This window comes from Vombatus ursinus, unplaced genomic scaffold (assembly GCF_900497805.2).
Source record: "Vombatus ursinus unplaced genomic scaffold, bare-nosed wombat genome assembly UNPS02014781.1, whole genome shotgun sequence".
NCBI classification, from domain to species: Eukaryota; Metazoa; Chordata; class Mammalia; order Diprotodontia; family Vombatidae; genus Vombatus; species Vombatus ursinus.
In genome coordinates, this window is record NW_020954559.1 from 21,029,898 (window position 1) to 21,053,256 (window position 23,359).

General features: G+C 37.2%; 1 protein-coding gene across 7 annotated transcripts in view; it reads left to right on the forward strand.

The window, feature by feature from the left end:
- Positions 1 to 23,359, forward strand: part of LOC114046248 (transforming growth factor-beta receptor-associated protein 1) — a 69,917-nt gene that overhangs the window by 24,489 nt on the left and 22,069 nt on the right. For 5 of the 7 annotated variants that reach the window (XM_027866508.1, XM_027866514.1, XM_027866509.1 and 2 more), the window contains 5 exons: positions 1,185 to 1,889; positions 8,024 to 8,218; positions 10,086 to 10,240; positions 18,968 to 19,050; positions 22,293 to 22,634. In XM_027866508.1, coding sequence (XP_027722309.1) covers positions 1,202 to 1,889; positions 8,024 to 8,218; positions 10,086 to 10,240; positions 18,968 to 19,050; positions 22,293 to 22,634 — 1,463 coding nt within the window. In that variant the 5' untranslated portion in view covers positions 1,185 to 1,201. Of the gene's footprint in view, positions 1 to 1,154; positions 1,890 to 8,023; positions 8,219 to 10,085; positions 10,241 to 18,967; positions 19,051 to 22,292; positions 22,635 to 23,359 lie in introns of all 7 variants that reach the window. The other 2 variants (XM_027866513.1, XM_027866512.1) reach the window with 2 other exon arrangements.

Consider the following 23,359-nt stretch of genomic DNA (forward strand, 5'->3'; position numbering starts at 1 on the left):
AGGTTAAAGATAACCTTTATCTAGTTAAAGGTTAAAGATAACCTTTAAGTCATCTAGTACGGGCTCTAAATCTATGATCTTAAGATCGTGTGCCTAGGTTACCTCAGAAGTCTCAGCCAACTCCATTTCTCTGATTTTGTGATTATTAATGTAACACGTGGTCTCCTGCTTTCTGGCAGTGAGGCAGCCTCCCAGATTCTGTCCTTGGCCCACTTTACCTTCCTTTCTACATTTTCTCCCTTGATAATCTTATCTATTCCTGTAGTTTCAGTTATCACCTTTATTCAAGTATCTTCTGCATCTTTATCCTCGCCTGTAACATCCTCTAAGAGTTCTAGTTCCTTATTTCAATCTTTCAGACATCTCCACTTTCCCACACATACCTCAGACTCAATATATCCAAAACTGAATTTATCATCCCCTAAGCCTTTTCCTCCACAAAAGCACTTGATCCTCCCCCTAATTTCTTTGCTTCTCTTTTAAGTCTCACAGGTTCAAAAGTAGTGAGAAAAACATGGGATTTGGAGTCAAGATCTGGATTAAATTTTCAGCTTTGCTACTTAGTGTGTATGACCTTGGGCAAGTCACTTAAGTTCTCAGGTAGAATTTAAATGATTCCTAAGGTCTCTTCCAGCTCGAAATCCCATGGCCTCAGAATCTTCTTTCATTCTTCTTTCTCTTTCACTCCACATGTCTATTCATTTGTCAGGTCCTGTTGCTTCTATCTTGGACAATATTGCTAATTTCTCCTTCCCTGTTCACATTGCAACCACCCTTAATGTCTGCTTCTCTATATTATGATAATAACCTCTCCTCTAAGCCATGCCTGTGAGATATCTGAACTGTTTCTCTTCTAATGTTTTTTTTGATCTTGTAGCCTTTAATAATCCAAATTTTGAGCTCATTATGGTATATTGTGTAAGATATTATTCTAAACCTAACTTCTGCCAAATTGTTTCCAATCACTTTTCTAATCACTTCTTGTCAAATGAGGAATTCTCTGCAAAGTAATTTGTACTCAGATTTATTCAACATTGAGTTGAGTTCAGTTTTTTCTGCAGCTGTTTTTATATTTAGTCTGTTCTACTGATCTATGAGACTGTTTATTTATAGTTTGAGCTAAAATATTTTTGTTTGACTCTTTTCCACTGCAGATTAAAATGCCTGTCTTCATTCTTTTCCAGTAGATCATTTGAGAGAAATGATGAACATCAAGGCTTTCAGACTGGTCTCCGCCATCGAGCGGGAGCTCCTGATGGGCGACAAAGATCACATCAGTATTGAATGCATTGAGTGCTGTGGAAAGAACCTTTATGTTGGTACCAATGAATGTTTCATCCACCACTTCCTATTGGAGGAAAATATGTCACCAAATGGAAAGGTCACTTTCTCTGCCACAAAGCAGCGGCACAAATATCTGGGTTTCAAGAAGCCAGTGAATGAATTGAAAGCAGCATCAGCCCTCAATAGGCTCCTGGTGCTTTGTGACAATACCATTGCTTTGGTTAACATGATGAATCTCGAACCCATCCCTTCAGGTGCTCGAATAAAAGGGGCAGTGACTTTTGCTTTAAATGAGAACCCTGTGAGTGGGGACCCCTTTTGTGTAGAGGTTTGCATCATTTCAGTCAAACGTAGGACCATTCAGATGTTTATGGTCTATGAAGACCGAGTCCAAATTGTAAAGGAAGTGTCAACCCCAGAGCAACCATTTGCTGTGGCTGTGGATGGCCACTTTTTATGCTTGGCACTCACTACACAGTACATCATATTGAATTATAACACAGGGGCCTCCCAGGATCTGTTTCCATATTGCAGTGAAGAGAGACAGCCAATCGTGAAGAGGATAGGGAGGCAAGAATTTCTACTGGCTGGGCCTGGAGGACTAGGTAAGAAAAATGTGATGGTATTTTCAGTAACCCTCACTTCCTATACCTACCTGTTTTATTTTTTGTTAGTTTTATTAACCATTGCTGAAATGTAGGAGTGGTGTCTCTGTTTCTTTTGAAAAGAAAGTGTCAGAATTCTGTCCACAAAAGTGGCAATTTCTTCTCTTGTTTTTAAGGAGGATTGTGACACTTTACAGTGGGATTGGTTTTAGTAAAATTAGTTTTAGTTTTTGCTAATACATCTTAAAAATTAATATCTCTAAGGAAATCCATTCATTATCAAAATGGAAATAAAAGCCTATGTTTCGCCTTAAAGCCTTCTTTAGAAAACTGAAACCTCAATTCCAGGTCCGTACTTCTTGTTTCTTTTCTAGCATCTTTTCTCTAAGTTTTTAGTAGTTAGTTTATTTTCAAAAAGGGAGATGTATTTGTGTAGTTTCCTCTTCTTACATATCCTTGCCATGTCCCTAAAAGATATAACAGAGGTTCTTGACTCTTTTGGTCTCATTGACCTCTTTGGCAGTCTGGTGAAGCGTATGGGCTCCTCACAATAATGTTTGTAAATGTATAAAATAAAATACAAAGGATTTCAAAGGAAATCAATGATTTTGAAATGAGTTATCAAAATATTTTTAAAATAAGTTTTTTAAATAAGCTAAAAACCTCTGCTATAAAACTAATAGTGAAAATGAGTTTGATGTAAGTGTTGATAACAGTTAATATTGATGGGTTTATTTGAATAGGAAGGTCAGCCAGTACTGAACTTCATGCTCTTCTTTACTTTTAACAGCCAGGCTGGCCACTGGCTTTTTTGTTTTTCTTCTTTCTTTCTTTTTTTTTATTTTATTTTATTTTTTTTTGGTTAGGCAATTGGGGTTAAGTGATTTGCCCAAGATCACACAGCTAGTAAGTGACAAGTGTTTGGTCTGAGGCTGGATTTGAACTCAGGTCCTCCTGACTTCAGGGCCGGTGCTCTATCCACTGCGCCACCTAGCTGCCCCTCTTCTTTTTTTTTTTAAAGGGGCTCCTGAAGTGTATTTGAGTCAGGGATTGATATAACCAGACCTACATTTAAGAAAAATGATTGAAGTTAGAATCAATGACTACATTAGGCATTCTAAAAATAATTCTTATTATTGAATTAATTTTAATTGAATAAAATTGAATAAGATTAAAAATAATTCTTAAACTTTCTAACTTGGCACTCCATCTCCTGCCTCTTTGCCTTTTCTCGGGCTGTCCTGTATCCTGGCATACACATCTTCTCCACCTCTGCTTCCCAGTGACTTGAGCTTCATTGACGGCTCAGGTCAGGTGCTCTCTCCTATTTATTAGAAATCTTTTCTGATTCTCTTAGTTGTTAGTGTATACTCTGTCCTCAAATTATATTGCATTTTATTAATCTATTAAATTTGTAAAGCCCAACCCCAAGCAGAATGTCGACTCCTTGAGGGCAGTACCTGTTTTAAAATTTGGCCTTGTGCCCCGAGCACCTTGCACAGGACCTCCTTTCTAGCCTCCTCATACAGTGCCTTGCACAAATACTAGTTAAATTGAAATTAGAATGTTTGTGTTAAGGGAAATAATAGAGAGAATTGTGAATAGGGACATCCAAAGCCTATTTCACCATTCCTGGGTTTTTGATCAGCAACTTGATGTCAAGCCAATGGGACAAAGACATTTTTCACAAAATGAAAATTGCAGGACATGAAACAGTCAGTATATCTCCCTTCTTTGCTTTTTAAAATTTTTTTTAATTTATGGAATAAAACAAACATTTCCATGACATAGTACAATAAAAAAAATGAAACTTCAAATCTACTGTGCATAACTTGCTATTCCTTTCAACTCTACAACAAAATTAACATGTAATTTTTTTTTTTACTCCCCTCCCTCCACTCTGGAGATGGCTACCGTTAGACACAAATCAGTATTTGTACGTAAAATTATTCTATACGTCTATTTATCGGTTCTTTCTCTGGATGCGGATAGCATCTTTCTTCACATGTCCTTTATAGTTAATTTGGGTATTTATAATATTCAAAATCACTTATTCGCACAAAGTTCTTAAAAAAATAGTGCTGTTACTGTATACAGTGTTCTTTTGTTCTGCTCATTTCACTCTTGGTTATTTCATTTAAGTTCTTCCATGCTTTTCTAAAGTCATGGAATTCATTTCTTATGGCACAGTAGTATTCCATCACAACTGTCTATACCACAACTTGTTCAGCCATTTCCCCAATTGATGGGTAGTTTTTTGCTACCACAAAGAGAGCTACTATAAACATTTTAGAACATATAAGTTCTTTTCCTTTTTCCCTAATTATCTTTGGAAATAAACCAAGCAGTGGTATTGCCGGGTCAAAGAGTATAGGTAGTTTAATAACTCTTTGGGCATAATTCCAGATTGTTCTCCAGAATGGTTGGATCATTTCACAATTTCACGAACAATGAATGAGTGTCCCAGTTTTTCCACATCTACTCCAACATTTGTCACTTTTCCCCTTCTATCATTTTAGCCAGTCTGGTAGGTATAAAATAATATCTCAAAGTTGTTTTAATTTGTATTTCTCTAATCAATGATTTAGAGCATTTTTTCATATGACTATAAATTGTTTTGATTTCTTCATCAGAAAACTGCCTGTTTATATCCTTTGACTATTTATCAATTGGGTAATGACTCATATTCTTATAGATTTAACAAAGTTCTTTATATATTTTCAATATGAGACTATTATCTGTTAAACTGTCCATAAAATCCTCCTCCCTCCTCCACTAATTTTCTGTTTTCCTTCTGATCTTGGCTACGTTTATTTTATTTGTCCAAAACCTTTATAATTTCATGTAATCAAAATTATCCATTTTACACTTAACTTTGCTCTCTATCTCTTGTTTATCCATAAGTTGTTCACTTGTCCCCAAGTATGTCAAGTAATATGTTCTGTGTTCTTCTGATTTTTCTGTAAAATCTCTCTTTATGTGTAGGTCATGTGTCTGTTTTGACCTTATCTTAGTAAATAACGTAAGATACGGGTCTATGCCCAATTATTTTTTCTCGCTATTTTCCTTCTCAGCCTCTCTTTTCACCTTAGCCCTGTTACCATGTCTTCTCTCCTTACCCTCTTATTCCTTATTTTTTACCCTTCCCTTTAAAAGTCTGTCAATTATCTATTATTATCTTATCTATTCACCCACCCTCCTATTCTTAATCTGTATACCCTTCTAAAAGTCCCTGTCTTACCTCTAATTTTCTCACCTCTGGAAGTTCAGAAGACTTCTAAACCTCTTCAGATGTGTACATTGTTTCCTCTTCAACCCAGATGAAAGTAAGGTTCCAATATTTTAAGTTTCCTTCTTTGTTTTTAATCAAAGTAGTCAACAAAACTTTAGCCCAGTCTCCAATTCTGTCATTATGAATCCTCTGCCTTAATTTTAGTAATTGTAATATATACATATATATAATTAAAGAATTAAATTTTTCTTTAAAAAGAATTAAATAATTTTTTCAAGTGCATTTGCAGATTGTTATACTCACTTATTCTTCAAACTGTATAGCCTATACTTCTACCTGGACAAGAAAATCAACCAGAGTTCCTTATACTATTGTTGTGGGTATGTTTGGAAGTGACTGGATTGAGATCCTTTTATATTTGCAGAGGTGCAGATCTTATCAAAGTACAGTATTGCCACCACGTAGCTTCTCTTTTTATAAACTAATTGTTCAAATTAGTGAGAAGCGATGCAGTGTATGTACATGAACTGGCCTTGGAGTCAAGAAAACCAGGGTTCAGGTCCCATCTCTGATACTTACTAGTTGTGTGATCATGGACAAAGCACTGAACCTCCCAGCATTCCACACAACTCTCTAAGACTAAATTACAGAAATAGAATGAGTTTCCACCATCAGGTAATTTGCTATACATATGAAATCATAGGTCACACAGTCACTCCCTTCCCCCATTGCCTCCCCCTAGCAATAAATCAATTCCTAATATGCGCATGAATGCATTTTGAAAAGTACCATTTACTCTGTATCCTTGTTCTGTTACTTACTGTTTGTGGGACCCTAAGCAAGCCAAGTAATTGCTGAGTCATGTATAAAATACGTTAATAACATTAACTTACAGAATTTTGTGAGGAAAATGCTTCACAAACTGCAGGTGATTGTGCCACTGCTTCTGCATTTATCACTTGTTTTGACTTCTTGTCTATTTCAAGAAAAACTTTTCTTAACCCTTTTCCCAAGTCACATAACTTTCCTTTTTGCTCCATACTGTTCTAGATCTAACATTACTCTTTTTTTTTTCTTAGCTGTATCATGTTGGTACTTTCTCAACCTGATCTTCTTCTTTATTGATATTTGAGGGGGCAGTCTTGCTTCCGAGAGAAATCTTATTCTTTGCATAGTCAACCTCTGTGAGTTCCAAACGCAGCTAGTTCAGCAATCTTCTCTCAGTACAGACAGTAAAGTGCTTCTTTTAGTCTGGCAAAAGCTTGGTGCACTTTTCATTTTGTCTGTCTGCAGGCTTTGTTTTTGATCTTTGACTTCCACCCTTCCTCTCACTCTTTGTACAGAAACACTGTTATATGACTGGAATCAGCTGAGGAGGATTACTGTACTATCAACTTTCTGTGTTTATCGTGAAAATGTGCTCTGCACAACAGTCTGACTGTGTTGGGGGCAGATGTAGTTGACTTGAAGTAGAACCAAACCCAGATTTGACTCTGTCTATTTCTTCACCATTTCCCCCACTTTGCCTGACATTTGGGTGAAAGTTCTGCCCCTAGATTGCCTTTGTTTCCTACTTTCCCCATTTGGCTGTTTCATTAACTCAAAATTTAGTTCTATATTTATTAAGCTTTTGTGTACACAGCACTATTAGGGAGTTTAGGTCAAACGTAGTTCCTGCTTTTTTGAAGTTTGTAGGATAGTAGGCCCAGCAGAACAGATACACAGATAATTATCATGCAGAATAGAAGGTGGTAGCTGGAAAACAAAGTGTTAAGTGAGGTCTGAAAGGGGTCACATGAATTACAAGCTAGAGCGATCTAGGAAGTTTGCTGGAAGTGGCGGCATTTGAGTTGGACTATAAAGGGTGGATTAAATAACAAAGAGGAGAGAGGACATGCCAAGTACAAGAAATTACTTGAGCCAAAGGCATTCAGATTGGAAAGCCCAAAGAATGTTCAGGGCACACAGTTCTCTTTGATTGGATCCTAGAGTATCACCAAGGGAGTTAATGAAGTAGCACCTGTAAAGGTAGAGTAGCAGCAGATTGTAGAAGGCTTTGCATGGCCAGCTGTCCTCAGGAGACAGAAAGGATGAGTGAAGCAACGTGGATAGCCGACCAAATCTGTGCAGAAGGAAGCCAATTTTGGGCTGTAATGTGAAGGGTAATGTGGAGTGCAGAAGAGAAGGGAAGAATCAAAGACCAGTTAAGATACTATTGCAGAAGACCAGGAGGGTAGTAATGAAGGTCTGTACTAGAGTAGTGGCAATGGGTATAGAAAGGAAGTGATGGGTAGGAGAGAGACTGTAGAAGTGGGACTGACAGAAAGTGGTCATCCAGTCAATTGGGGAAGACTATGATAATGTACAACGTGGAACATTGGGTGAACAGTGGCGCCAATGACATCAGAAAGAGGAGCAGGTTTGGAGAGTATAATAATCTCAGTTTTGGACAATATGTGATAAGGAAATTAATTATAGGATGCACACAATGCTGAAAAAGAACAGTTGAGAGAGAATAATATGTAGGGTCAAGAAAATCTCAATCCATAGGAGCAAACTATATGCATTAGTTAAAAATATTTGGGACAAAGCAAGCTTTAAAACGTGAAACATCAATCTACTTAAATTGGATGAACACCTTCCCTGCTCTTCAAATCACAATCACTACCTCTCAGAAGTGAATCTAGAATATAGATCCTGGGGAAAAGATATACATAATCCCTTCACAAAATTAAGCCTTATAATTCTTTGGACTGTTTACCTTCCCTCATTTCTTTAAGTCTAGCCCTAGTTTCCAAAAACTGAACAATAAATGTATTATGTAGTCAAACATATCCGTATAAAAACAGCACTAACAGTATTAATCTTTGTTCCAGTTAATTTTATCTCTCTTTTTTTATAGGCATGTTTGCCACAGTAGATGGGATATCCCAGCGTGCACCTGTGCATTGGTCAGAGAATGTGATTGGTGCAGCCATTTGCTTTCCATACGTAATAGCTCTAGATGATGAATTCATTACAGTGCATAGCATGTTGGATCAACAACAAAAACAGACTCTGCCTTTTAAGGAAGGTCATATTTTACAGGACTTTGAAGGTACTGACAAATAATTAGCAACTATTGTTTAAAAAAATCTAATCTTTTCGAATGGTATCATAAATTATGTTTCAGTTAGCAATGCAAGCTTTACATTTCTTTTCATATAAAAAGGGAGTTGGTGAATAGTACTCTCTTGTAGACCTTTCCTAAGAGTCAACAGAGTATATTTGGAAGCTCTCGGTAGTAGCAGCTAGAACTGGACTATGATCCTGCCTATGCCACTTGTAGTCAATAGATAAAGCCTTAGGCCTCTCTGTTTTTCAATTTCCCCATCAGTAACATGAGAAGGATTTTGTTCACCTGCCTAATTAGCTCAAGATTTTTGAAAAAGATAACTGTGTAAAGATTTTATAGCTTTTCAGAAAGAAGGTTATGTATAAAATACTCTGTACAGTACTTTGGTTCTGAATGTTGTACTCTTGTTTTTGGAACAATCAGTTCAGAAAAACATGTTTCGAATCTCAAAAGGTCCTTTTTGTTTCTTTTTTAATTTAGAAAAGACTCGATTCTAAATGATGGATCATTGCAGTTTTACCAATAGCACTCTGTAATTGACTTCCAAAATAAGAGCCCTGTTCTAGATCATGTATTTACTCCAGATTTAGAGGCAACTTCTGGTTAAAAAGGGGGGAGGGGGAGGAGAACATTAAAAATTGACTGTCTAAGGATTATGTCCTCCACTAAAGTCTTGAGTATGATGCTTCCTTATGTTGTGGTTCACCCTTGGTACTGGAATACTGTGGCACAGGAGCACAAGCTTTGGCAGGTCCTGCCCAGCTGGCCCTTAGGCTCAGCACGAAAAGGTATGTCACCAGATAAATGGCTTGGTGTTTTTGAGGGCAACAATTTATGAAACCATGAACTAAAACATGGAGGAGTTTCAGTGTAGGTCAGGGAAGAGAGTGCCTACATTAAAGAAATCATGGATCTTTTGAAAGATTGAATTAATAATTATACCTAGCAAACAATGTATTAAGCTTGATGGGAGGTGGAGGTGGAGGAGTAGTGTTATTAATGTCATTGAGATGAGGGGGAAAATTATGATTTTTTTTGTGCAAGGCATCATGCTAGGTGTTTTTGAGGATACAAAGAAATATGACACAAGAGTTTAGGATCTAAATGGAAAGAGAAATATATAGATATACTCCTGAAAAGAGAACTAGCATATAGGAGTTGTACATGGCCAGGTAGTGGCATGCTGTGTTAGAAAGAGCAGAGAGTTTGACCTGATGTCATAGAGAACTGAGATAAAATCCTGCCTCTGATACTGTGACAATAAGCAACTCAACCTTTCTGGAACAGTTTTTCTCACTTGTGTAAAATATAGATCATAAGACTCGTACCTATGACTATTGAAGCCCAAATGAGATAATGTATGTAAACTGCTTTGCAAACATTAATGACATAATGTGAGGTATTATTGTCTTGGAAAGTGGTATAGGCAATACATAAACCCTGTAGTGGACCAGGGTAGGGAGAAATCATATTGGACTAGGGTAATTACTCGTTAATTATATTATCAAATTTATCACATTATATTATCAAAATTATCAAATTATCAAAGTCAGATTATCAAATTTAAATTGAACTAAAAACAGAATGGAATGTTTTTAGGTATTTTAAAATTACACATTTAAATTAGACAAATCATATCCCAGCATGAAAAGGACAGGATCATCATGTCTTCCTCTCTCTCTCCTGGATGCTCTCTCTCAGTGCTTTGCACAAAGTATAAGTTTAGTAAATATTTGGATTGAATTAAAAGTTGTTTGAAATGCATCACATATCAAAAACCTGGTTTATAAAAAATTATGTAAAATATGATATTTGTGTTCTTATACAACACCCTTATATTTCTGCACAGGAAGAGTGATTGTAGCTACCAGTAAAGGAGTATATATCTTGGTTCCATTACCCCTTGAAAGACAGATTCAGGATCTCCTTGCAAGTCGAAGAGTGGAAGAAGCTTTAGTTTTAGCAAAAGGAGCACGAAGGAACATTCCAAAAGAAAAATTTCAGGTCTGTAGTTTCTGATCGTGTAAGAAATTAATCTTCCAAATAATAATGAAACCTAGTTGAAAAACATTCCAGTCATTCTTATTCATGGGACCCACAGAGATGAATCAAGGGCACAATTCATATTTGTGATCATTGGAACCAAGTTGGGCTGAAGTTTACCTTTGCAGTCTATAGGAAAAAAAGTTTACTAAGCAAATGAATAAACTAAATGGGCTGAGTTAGTTATTCTTAAAGGACAGTTGGAGTCTTCAATCTGTTTAAGAGAACAGACATATTAAAGTCTTAAAGACACACCTGAATACGATAGCTAATATATTAATTATGAATCATTTTTCTCCCTTTGTTAAATTAGACCCTTAAGAACTCCATCTTGCTAGTACTATGTTAACTTAGAACAAATTATTTTCTATTTTTGACAGTAACAAAACTACATGCAAAGATATATATATAAAGATAAATATTATATTAATATATTAATAGACCATCCATGTATATTTGTGCATATACACACATATATATAGCTTTGATGGGGGCATGCAAGGGCAGTGTTATTAATGCCATTGATGATGATGGGGAAAATTATGAACTCCATCAATAAATATTATTTTTGTGTAAGGTGCTTTTGAGTATGCAAAGAAATGTAAGACCCAAGGACTTAGGATCTAGATGGAGAGAGAAAATATATACATGCCTGAAAAGAGATCTAGCATGTAGGAGTTGTACATGGCCAGGTAGTGGCATGCTATGCTGGAAAGAGCAGAGAGAGCTTGACCTGATCTCATAGAGAACTAAGATAGAATTATGTATATGTATATGTGTATTAAATATATATATAATTGTATATTATTATATACATAATATAATTGTATATATTTTATATATATTAAATATAGATATAATAACTAAGATTTCCTGCTATTGTCTAATGGGTATGATCAATAAGGAGTCATTGATGTGGCATTGGGGAGAAGTAAAGCACATGGGGTTGTGTGCCAGAGAGTATGGAGAATTAAAGTGAAGGAAAAATAAAAGAAGAGAAAGATAAGCAAAAGAATTGTTTGGTTTTTTAAGATTGAAAAACTCTACTTTTCTGATTCTCATTTTAAGATGTGGGAAAGTAGAAGAAAAAGAATTATTTTCTATTTTAAAGTAATGATTTTTCTATTTCAGTTTTAGATTTAAAGCACTGGAATCTGTTTAAGCTGTCTTAAGCAAGACTCGTGTTAAAATTGTTCAAGAGCCTCTTCTTTGTCCAAACTTTAAGTGTGCAACATTTTTTCAAGGCTGCAGTTAGTTTTTCTTCATGCAATTTTTTCTATGTCTCCTCTCCTGCTGATATTTAGAGACAGAACTGTAATGAGGGTGGGATAGACTAGGTCCCCATTTACCCCATGGTGTCTAATTTTTAATTTCCCAGATAATCCCATAGGCCTTGAGGAATGCCTTGGGGTGGGGGTGGGGAGGCAGCAGCAGTAGGAGAGAGCTGCATGTGTCTGACAATGCACTTTCTGCTGTCATCCCCCAACTCACCCTGCTACACGTGGTGGGGGTCAAACTATTCATTCAGCATGCATCCCTGTTCATGTTTACAGGTAAGCTGCCCTCCTATCGCCTTCAGCAGTTGGTAAAGGGCTCTGGACTTTTGCCACCACCCTCTTAATGAAGAAGGGAAGATGAGTGGCCAGGATCATGCCTGCCTGAAACAGAAATAGTAGTGATCTAGGGGAGAGGCAAGTAGTTGGTCAAGGGCATCCACTCAAACACCCCTTCAGTGCCACCTGTCTTGATGTCTCGATGACTGTCCCTTAGAAACCAAGAGTTCAAACAAACAGCCCTTTTACTAAAATCATTATTATTGTCTCTGCAGATGACTTCCAGATGTATATGTCCAGCCGTAATCTCTCTCCTGTGTCATTTGCTGCCTCCCTATGTCACCTCCACCTCAGTATTCCATAGCATCTCAGATTCAGCGTGTTCAAAATTGAACTCCTTGTCTTCCAGCCTAGAGAGCCTAGGCTCCTCTAACAAACTTCCATCTTTCTCCTGAGGGGACCACCCTCTCTGTGGTGGGCTCAGCATCACCCTCCACTTTGTCCTTTTTCCACGTCTTCCATATACAGTCAGTGGCCATGTCTTGTTGATTCTGCCTCCTAATTGGACTGTCTTCTTCCAGACTCTCCCTCTCAAATCCATCTTCCACACAGCTGCCAAAATCATATTCCTAAACTATGTCTTGCCTTTAATTCCCCTGCCTGAGAAGCTTCAGTGACTTCCTATTACCTGTACAGTAAAATACAGACTCCTTAGCATAGCCCTTCAAGGCCTTCATAATTGCACTCTGGGTTTACATTTCTAGGTTTATTGGATGTTACTTGTCTTCACAAACTTTCTATGCCCTAAACCAGCCTATTACTGTTCTCTGAACTTGGCATTCCAGCTGTTTCCTATGCCTGGAATGCACTCCCCTCTTATCTCTGCCCCTTAGAATCCCAAGTTTCCTTTAAGGCTCAACTTACATTTCACCTTCTACAGGAAGCCTTTCTTGATTTTTAGTGTTGTCTCCCTCTTTAAATAATTATATACTCATCTGTTTACATATGTCTCTCTGTAGTAGAATTTGAGCTCCTTGAAGGAAGAGATGATTTGGGTTTTATATTTTTATCCCCAGAGGCTAGCCCAGTACCTTGCACAAATTGTGTGTCTAATAAATGCTTCCTGCGTTGTATTGGAAGATATTAGATCCCTAGGGATGTAATCTTTTTGCCAGTGGGGTCTCTCTCTACACTCCACCACATTTTTTAAAAAGTGATTATTGTGGCACAAGTGCAAAAATTCCTAGTTACAGCTCTAATTTAAGACTTTCAGTAACACTGGTGGTTTGATCTGATACCTTAAACTATTACACTTTTTTTGATGTAATAACCACATTGAACTTTAATCTGTGAATGGATATTTTGAACAGAACAGTAAAAGACTAGATTGGGTAAAAATAAAAGGCTTGCTGGGATCAATTCAGTTCATCCAACATTTATTAAAGTGTCTACTTTGTCAGAGCATAAAGATGATGAGGTGTACCAAATTTAACTGGGAGACAGCCCCTTCCCACATTGAATTTACTGAGGAGGGATAAAATACAAATACATACAAGTAATACTCAATAGTAATCAACAAGCATTTATTGAGCGCTTACTATGTTCGTTCCAAGCATTGTGTTAGGCACTGGGATTACGCAGACAAGAGTGATGTTACTGCCCTCAAAAAGTTTACATTCTGTTGGGAAAGACAACATGTGCATCTATAGGTCTATGCAAAACATACAAAATATTGTAGTGATGCATTAGAGAAAAGCAAAACAAAGTGCTGCGTGAAGGAACAAAAGGCTAGAATAAGGGGTGTGTGGGTGAGTAAACATATGAAGTACAAAAAAAGAGAAAAAATAGCAACAAATTAGAAGATAAAATTCCCATAGTCATTTGTGCATTTCTTTATTCTAAAACATTATTTAACTTGACTTTTGAGATGTTTGTAACAATATTTAAAAGGAGGATGAATGTCAATAATAATGTGTTGTTAGGAATGTTGACACACTAATGGAGCACACCCTCAGGGTAGGTAAATATGTTACTTTACTTATAAAGTGGCAATTTGTGACTCTTAAAGATAACAGTGTATCTCGGGCAAATCTTAGGAAAAACTTTTATGAATCTTGAGAATACTTAATAGCACAATTTCGTTACAAATCACCTCATCTTCCAAATGAGGGAGCTCAGAGACTCTGTGAATAAGAACTTCTTCTCTTTCTTTAATATCAGAAAGAGTGAGAAGAGGGAAAGATAGACCAGAGAAAACAGGAAGGGGTCAAGGAGACTGGTGTCCACTACTACCTGTTTTCCCTTTCCTTTCTCATCAGCTTTTCCCCGCCTTTGCTTTGTTCACTGCAGAAATAGGGATGGTACAGCAAGAAATCAACATGAAACCATGGTCTCAGAGTATTTAGTTGAGGCTTAGAGGGTTGCTTAGAGCTCCTAAGAAGCCAGAACAGAAAGAAAGACCCAAGATGTTGGGGGAAAAGAGCAGGGTCTGTTCCGCATTAAGCATAACACAAAGTTATAAAATAAAATATTATTTTATGAAGCTTCAGGAGTCAGAGGACCCAAATTTAACAACTCATTCTGTACTTTAGTGCCTGTGTAAAGGGTAGTCCCTTCATCTCTCTGGGCCTTAAAGCGAAGGTTTTGGATGAGACGGCTCAAAGGTCTCTTCTAGCTCTAAATCTATGAGTCAGTGATTTCCATTTTAGCTCTTGAAGTGTGTTTGTTTCTGTGTCCATTTGTTCTGAAGGAACTTGACTAGGAGTTTCTGTTTTTCTTCTTTTAAAAATTGGCCGTTCTTTCTGTTCAGTGAGCTCTGCATATGTGTGTATGATTATTATAAGGAGAAACAATTCTGTGCAATAACTGAACTGGAGAAGGTTTTTTAAAAATAAAATAAAAAAAACCTTTCTGATATAGAAAGTAAGTGGAAAGGTCATGGGACTCAGAGCCAGAAGTAACCTTAGAGATTATCTTGCCTCATCTCATTTTAGGAAATAAAACAAAACTACCCTTTCCCTCCCCCCATGGATGACCTTCTTAAAGTCACGTAGTAGAGCAGGAGTTCATAGGGTCAGAGACCTCAGAAGTCACCTTGTCACTGGATCATAGCTCTAGAACCCAGAGAGATCTCAGAGAGGAAGCTGAGGCCCAGCAAAACGAAGGCATTTGCCCAGGGTCACACAGGCAGTAAGTGCCAGAGATAGGGTTTGATTCAAAATCCACTGTTCTTTATGTGATGCCAGATCATTTCGAAGCAGCATATACAGAATCAGAATTGGAAGGGACCTCGGGGACCATCTGGTGCATTTTAAATCTGAACAAGAATCTCTTGATATTACGTCTGCCTGGTGGGCACCAGCCATTGTAACACAAACGGGAGACATCCTGAGGCAGCCCTTTCCAATTCTGGGTCACTTTTATTATTTGGAATTGTTTTTCTCAAATCAGTTTTTGCAATCATGCCAGTCAGTATTTAGGTTCTTGTCTACATTTGACTTTCAACAATTTATTTTAAAAATAGCATGATATAGTAGAAATAGCAGTAGCTGTGGAGTCAGAGGATTTAAAATCAAATTTTACCTCTAGTCCTTACAACCCAACCTGTGTGACCTACTAAATTAACCTTCCTGGGACACAGTTGGCTCATCTTAAAATGAGGAGTTTGGACTAAATGTCCTGTTTTGAAGTTCTTTCTATTAGAATGATGATCCTACAATTTTGTCTCCAAAATAGAAGAGAATATTTTAATCAAGGAGTGGTCATATAGTAGATGAGCCTCATTTGGCTCATATAGTAGATGAGCCTCATTTGGCTTGTGTCTGCATATGGTATCTGTAATGACGTGGTAAATTTCTGTTTCCTTACTTTAATATTAATGTTAGTGGCATAATTCTGTTATGCTTCTCATCTCTACCATTTCATGTATGGGGTGACAGAAAATGGCCACAAGTTTTGATATCTCTCTTCTGCCCCCAACTCCTTTTAGCAACTGTGATTGCAAGATGGATTGACTTCGGTGGAAATTTGTAAGGTTTTGGACAGGTCAGGAATCCTTTAGTCTAGATCAAGGATTTCTTAACCTGGGATTCCTGAATTTTTTTTTTTTCAATTTTGATACCTGCATTTTAATATAATTGGTTTCTTTTGTAATAATTTATTTTAATCTGAGGTGTCCATAGGCTTCATTGGCCTGCCAAAGGGATCTATGACACAAAAAAGGTCCTTGACTCCTGGTCTAGAACCTGATTGTCCCTCTCACACACTTCAGATATAATGGTGCTAGAAGATACTGTGGGTTTGGTTCTAGACCACAATAGACTGCAATAAAGCAAATATCACAATTGAGTCACATGAATTTTTTGATTCTTCAGTGCACATAAAAGTTATGTTTATCCTAGACTAAAGTCTATTAAGTATGCAATAGTATTATGTCTAAAGTACATACCTTAATTTAAAAATACTTATGGCTAAAAAAAAAAATGCTAACCAACATCTGAGCCTTCAGTAGTCATAATCTTTTTCCTGGTGGAAGGTCTTGCCTTGATTTTGATAGGGTCATAGTTGTTGAAGGTTGGGTTCGCTGTGGCGATTTCTTAAAGTAAGGCAATGATGAAGTTTGCCACATCATTTGGCTCTTTTTTTCACAGGAGTACTTAGAGGCCATTGTAGGGTTATTAATTGGCCTACTTTTAATATTGTTCTATCTCAGGGAATAGGAAGGCTGGAGGAGAAGGAAGAGAGACAGAGACAGCAGGTCAGTGGAACAGTCAGAACACACAACATTTACCAATTAAATTTACCTCCCCCCAAAAAAACAAAACAAAACACCACAATTATAATAGTAATATCAGAAATCACTGGTCACAGATCACCATAACGGATCAAATAAGAATTAAAAAGTTTGAAATATCATAAGAATTACCAAAATGTGACAAAGAGACGTGATTTTGAGCCCATGCTATTGGGGAAAATGGTGGTGATTGACTTGACTTGCTCTCCACAAACCTTCAATTTAAAACAAAAACAAAAACACAAAACCACTTTATCTGCTGTACCTAACTCCCTAGCTGTGCCCTGGGCAGGCCTTATTAGTTGTTTTTTCTCTCTAAACAATCTCCTATAAAAATGCAAATGCCTTTGGAGAGGCTTGATCTTCTAACACTTTAACTATCAGTTAACACCTTAACTGAGATTAAATGACTTGCCAGTCTGAGCCAGCCAACGACTGATTGGGGAACAAGGGGCTTCAAACAAATTTTACCTGAAAAACTTCTGTTTAAGATTAAATTTACTGACAGTATTTTCATTGTACCATAACTTGCTCACTGTAATTGCCTTCTGACCATCCTTTACTTGAAAGTTCATGTCTTTATAATAAGATTCAATGTACTAGGCTCAATCCATTGCATTTTCAAGAAAGTTTTTCTTATTTGCAAAGTTCCCAAAAGAGGAATGGGATTGATCACAAGCACAAGTGATGGGTTTAGCTTTGACAAGAAGGGCCACTCCCCCTTCTGAGCTTACAGCAAAAGAGCAGAGGAAATTCAGAATGGCCTTTTGTTTCTAATTTCTGTTTACGTCCAACTTCTCAGAAACCTTTTGATTATGTAAAGTAACAGCTACCCTTATTTTCTTACCCTTTGCTGCCATCGTGTGGTTGTTGGCCACCCTTCGGAAGCTATACCATTTTTGGTTCTTAATGTCTAGTTGAAAGAGTGCTTTTAAAATTTTCTCTCTTGATTTATTCAGACACTGTGGTTGGAAAAGGATGTCTTTTCTCTGAAAATGAAGTAGAATCAAGCAGGAAATATCAGTCCAGTACCTAATATACACACCTAGAAGTGTGTATCTAATATCAAAATGTTGGATGTACAATATCCAAAAGTTTTAATAAAGGTTAAAACTTCACATGGGCAGCTATGGGGTGCGGTGGATAGAACACTGGCCCTGGAGTCAGGAGGACCTGAGTTCAAATGTGCCCTCAGACATTTGACACTTACTAGTTGTGTGACTCTGGGCAAGTCACTTAACCCCAATAGCCTCGCCGGAACAAAACAAAACAACAACAAAAAAAGAAATGTATGTGTGTGTTTTATATATATATATGTATATATATATATATACACACACATATACACACACACATATATATACATATTTACATATATATATGTGTGTGTACCCATATATGTTATGTGTGTATATATACACAGAGATACATATACACACCGCCATATGTACACTATATATATGTATATATGCAAAACAATTAGAGAATAATTCAAGACAGCAGATAGACTGGTTCAAGATATTCTGTTGAAGTCTATGTACATAATTAGAATTCACAGAATTAAGACAAAGATGATTGTGGATAGAAGATAGGTAGCCTGGTTTCTTTGGGCACTTGATGGAGGTCGGTCTTGAGCTGGACTTTGAAAAAAGTATAAAATTTAGATTTGGCATGTAATGAGCATGGCACATATGAGGATGACAAGGAGTTGGCCTATTGGGAGTAGTGGGAGAGAAGTCTAAACAAACAACAGTGTATATGCTGTTGGGGAAGGTACTTAAATACCAAATTGAAGAGTGAAATCTTGATTTGATAAGCAGTAAGGAGCTGTTATAGGCTCTCAAATGAGGAAATGATGTGATAAAAGTGATCCTTTAGGGAAATTAATCTGGAAGGATTGGAAGGAGGGACTGAAATCAAAGAACCCATTTAAGAAATTATCATAGTAATGATCTTAGCCAAAAAGCACTGAAGTTCAAATACCAGTGCCTCTTCACATTGTGGCAGTAGCCTTGGGTCCTTGACTGCAATGTTGGCAGTAGAGTAGAAATTCCAGCAGGCCTTACCACCTAAGAAAAAGCTTTGCATATGGTTCTAGCAACAGGCTGTGTGTTTGGCATTTGAAGACTAGCCTGTCTAACTCTGGGGAGGCTTATCACCCAAAGGTTTGCCACTGGGATGATTTTTTTTTTTAACCATAGCAACTCATAAGATTATCAACCAAAGTACAGGTATATTGATAGAGGGAATTTCTGACCCTGATGAAATCCTGAATCTTTTGAGGTAATGAAGAAGTGATGATTTGTTCTCTCTTAGAAATGCAAATCGTCTCTTTCCTTGCAGGTAATGTACAGAAGAATCCTGCAGCAGGCGGGGTTTATACAGTTTGCACAGCTTCAGTTCCTAGAAGCTAAAGAACTTTTCAGGTAAATTGGAATGTTGGTGTTAAAGCTATCATTACCTTGATCCTCCTGAAAAAAAAAAGTAGGTTATGCTCTTCAAGGTCAAAAGATCTTTCTAGAATGTAGTGCTGTAGGACAGATAATAACTAGAGTTATCAGTAGGAACTCTAGCCCCTAGGGCAAATTCATTTGAGGGGAGATCAAGATCCTGAAGTCTCTACTGGGGAGGTCAGCACGTACCTGCCCAGGGAGAGTATGTAACATGGCTGGGAAAGGGCCACAAGGCCCAGAACTAGCAGAGGGAACAGCATATTCTCCTCTCATTGAGGTGCAGCCGCCTCGGGCAGAATCCCACTGACCCTGTGCTAGTTATGGCTCTCATAATACCATTATGTCTTGTACATCAAATAGAAATGTCAGTTATTGCTTCTGAATTAATGCTGATCATTTGACTTACATCTCTTCACTCTCCAACTATTTGCAGCTTTAATTAGAGTGAAATTAGAGGAGCACACTATGGCAATTTTTGTGAAGGAAAGGATTTTGAGGTTGTTTAACCTGTCAAAAAAAAAATCAAAAGGATGACCTTCATAATTCTTAATAATAGATGAAAGGTTCCTGGGAGGACGTTGACCACATGCTCTCTGAATTGGAGAATGTTCTGGATTTGGAATCAGAGGTCCTGCTTTCTAATCTTGACTCTATTACTTAATTATCCATGTTGTCACTTAATCTCCCTATATCTTAGTTTTCTCTTCTGTAAAATGAATCTGAGATCCCTTCTAACTCCAAATCTATGGTCCTGTGTATTTACACTTACATAGCACTTTACATTTAGTCAAGTTCATGCCTCACAATGACCCTCTGAATAGGTAATACAAGGATTATTATAATAATCCCCATTTTACGGGTGAGGAAAAAGGCTCAAGAGGCAGAAGTGGAGTTTGAACCTGGGTCTTCCAAATCCAGAGCCCTCCCTCTTAATGCTGCTTTTATTCTTTCTATAGAAAATTGAACAAGAAGAGGTTAATTGGTTAAACGTAAGTACTAGAACAGGCCATCAAGGAGGATTTTGGAATTGACTTCTATAAAGTGACTTGATAGGATCATGGGATCATAGTTTTAGAGATGAAAAGGACCTTAGGAGTCAGAGTCCAATCCCCCTTTTTTTTTTTTTAACAGAGAAGGAAACTGAGGCACAGAAAAGAAGTGATTTGCCCAAGGTGACATAGCTAGTAATTGTCTGATGTAGAATTCAAACCCAGAGTTTTCTGATTCCCACATCTGTGCTCTCTCTACCATGCTGCCTCTCCTGTCCTATTTAAAAAAAAAAAAATTAGGAAAGACTGCTCGTCTTAAAATCTTGTCCTATTCTCTTAGAGATACACTCCATCTTTATAATTAATCCCTCTTCAAAAGTATACATTCTTTCCTCCCACCCTCCTTCCCTTTTCTTCCTTTCTTCCTCCCTTTTCTTCTCTCCTGGGAAGGGGGGCTGGTACTTTTCACTTTCCCTGTCCTCTGAGCCAAATGGGATAGCAGCAGCTTTGCGTACTTTCTTTTCACCCAGCTTACAGAGAGACAAAAAGGAGACCTACTACATTTTTTGAAGTGTTAAAAGACAGTTGCCTGTAGAAGAGATTTGTGGTTTTCCTTCTAATACTGGTGTATGTTATGGTTGCTGCTGCTGCTGCTATTAACAATAACTGACAGATAGCATTGTAAAGTTTGCAAAGGTTTCTACATTTGACCCTCACAATACTGTGAGGCAAGCACTACAATATCATTATCTCCATTTTTCAGATAAGGAAATTAAGGCTCAGAGAAATTTAGCAATTTGTGCATGTTCCCCTAGCTAGTAGATGTCAATCAGCATTCAAACCTAGTTCTCCCTCTGAGTCCTGCGCTCTCTCCATTACCCCATCAGAAGTGAATCTTACTCATTCTTTCTTGAGATTCTGCACTATTATTGGGCCAAAAAGAAAGCTGGTTATGAAATGCTGACAGGGATTAATTTCAATTCACCATTCATTAAATGCCTGCTATGTTCAGTGTGCTGTCCTAGAACCTGGAAATACTAAGGTGAGATAAGACATAGTTCTTGCCTGCAGTCTGACAGGAGAGATAAGACAAATACAGAGCTAACCATAATACAAGTTGTTACATAGATGCCTAGAAGTGCAGAGAAAGTAGTCTGAGAAATTCAAGGAGGAAGACATGACTTTTCACTGGGGGGAATCAGGTACAGAATAGCTTCATGGGACAAAATAGCACCTAAGCTGCTCATGAAAGAGGGGAGGTGTTTTTACAGGTAAGGATATGGAAGATCACCATTCTAGGAATTGGAGTCACAGGTATAAAGGCACACAAGCAGTAAAGACATGCATGACAAAAGCAGTGAATGGTCAATACTCCAGTTAGTCTGGACTGCTGATGTGTGAAGGAAAATTGTTTGGAGTAAGATTGAAAAGATATTGTGGAGGGCTTTGAATGCCAGGTTAAAGAGTTTATATTTTATTTGGTTAGCAGTTACAAACCAAAATATAAAGTAAAAGTCATGCTGCTTCATAATTCTCATAATTCCCTTTATATAAAGTATAGTTTATAATTACGGTTGCACTCTCCTCTTGCATTTACTTGCTCTCTTAAAAAAAAAAAAAGGGTCCAGATAAAGTATCTAGCCTTTTGAAAAAATACTTTTGAAAATTTTGGTAGATCAAATGAGATGAATGTAAAAAAAAATGTGTTGTAAACCTTAAAGTCCTATATAAATGCTAGCTATTAGCTATTATAGAAGTTTTTGTTTAGTTAGATTAAGGGTTTAAATAAATACCCCTTGAAAGCTGCTGCCTTTATGAATACTGTATATTACTATCAGATGTTCTAAAGATTGTGTCCTCTGGCTTAAACAAGTTGCTCATCCTCACATTGATTTAGCTTTTTTTTCCCCCAGGAAACCTTTATCCTTACAAAGTTTCCCAACTTCCTTACTCAGGAAGTATGTGACTCATCATCCTTTTCTTTCTTCTTACATTAGTTTTAAGTTTTGAATATATAAGTATGTGTACAGAAACAAGCCTAAATAGATTTCGGTCTGTGCCAAGTTATACTTACCGATAAATGGTTTTGTTTTTTTTTTTTTTAAAGAATGTCCCCAAGACCAGAAATGTGTGTATGTTTGCACACAACCTCAGTATTGTTTTTGTGTGCCTATGTGTACTCTTTCTTTCTTTTTTGCTTCATTTAGTTTGACACTGTAATTGCAGAAGCGGCCAGCTTGATGTCCGGGAGCTGATATCTCTGTATCCCTTCCTGTTGCCTACTACTTCTTCATTCACACGGTCTCACCCCCCTCTGCATGAGTATGCAGACCTGAACCAGCTGACTCAAGGGGACCAGGAGAAGATGACCAAGTGCAAAAGATTCCTCATGAGCTACTTAAAGGAGGTCCGTAGCACAGAAGTGGCAAATGGCTACAAAGAAGATATTGACACTGCTTTGCTCAAGTTGTATGCAGAAGCAGATCACGAAAGCTTGCTGGACCTTTTGGTCACAGAGAACTCCTGCCTTTTAACAGATAGTGTGGCGTGGCTTGAGAAACACAAAAAGTGAGTCATTTTTTCCAAGATGGGATAGCAATGATGCATGTACTAGACACCCTCCATTCCTGAAAGATGTGGTTGGTAAGGGCTACTGTCTAGAACATTGGTTTGTAACTTGGGGTTCATGAACTTTTTTAATGGATATTTTGGTAGCTGTATTTCAATCTCATTAGTTTCTCTTGCAATCCTATATATTTTAAAAAACATTCTGAAAAGGGGTCCGTGGTCTTCTTCATTAGATTGCCAAATGGGTTCATGTCACACACACAAAAATAATTAAGAAGCTCTGGTCTAGAAATTAAGCCTGGATGGCATAATCCTAAAATTGGAGCTTTCCAAGGGATATACATCAAAAAGTGAATGATTCTTCTAAGTCAGGATAGTGGCAGAAATATGCATGATCATTCAAAGCCTAGGTCAGATTTTAATACTGTGGTCTTGGTTTTCAGATTCAATTCTATCATCAAGGGATCTCTGGGTAGTACAATCAATATTATCAGTCAGTTAAAGTTAGTTAACATCAGTCACCATTTAACTGCTTTTTCCTCGAGTTAAAGTAATTCTTACATTTCTCCTTTACTTTGGGAGGGCCTCATGCTTAAATCTATAAATTTATACAGATGAAAGAAACTACGTTGGCATTTTATTAAAAAACCAAGGATGTCCTGCAATGAATGATAACTCAGCTTAGAACTGGCAGGAAAAAGGAAAAGCTTTTAAAAATCTTAATA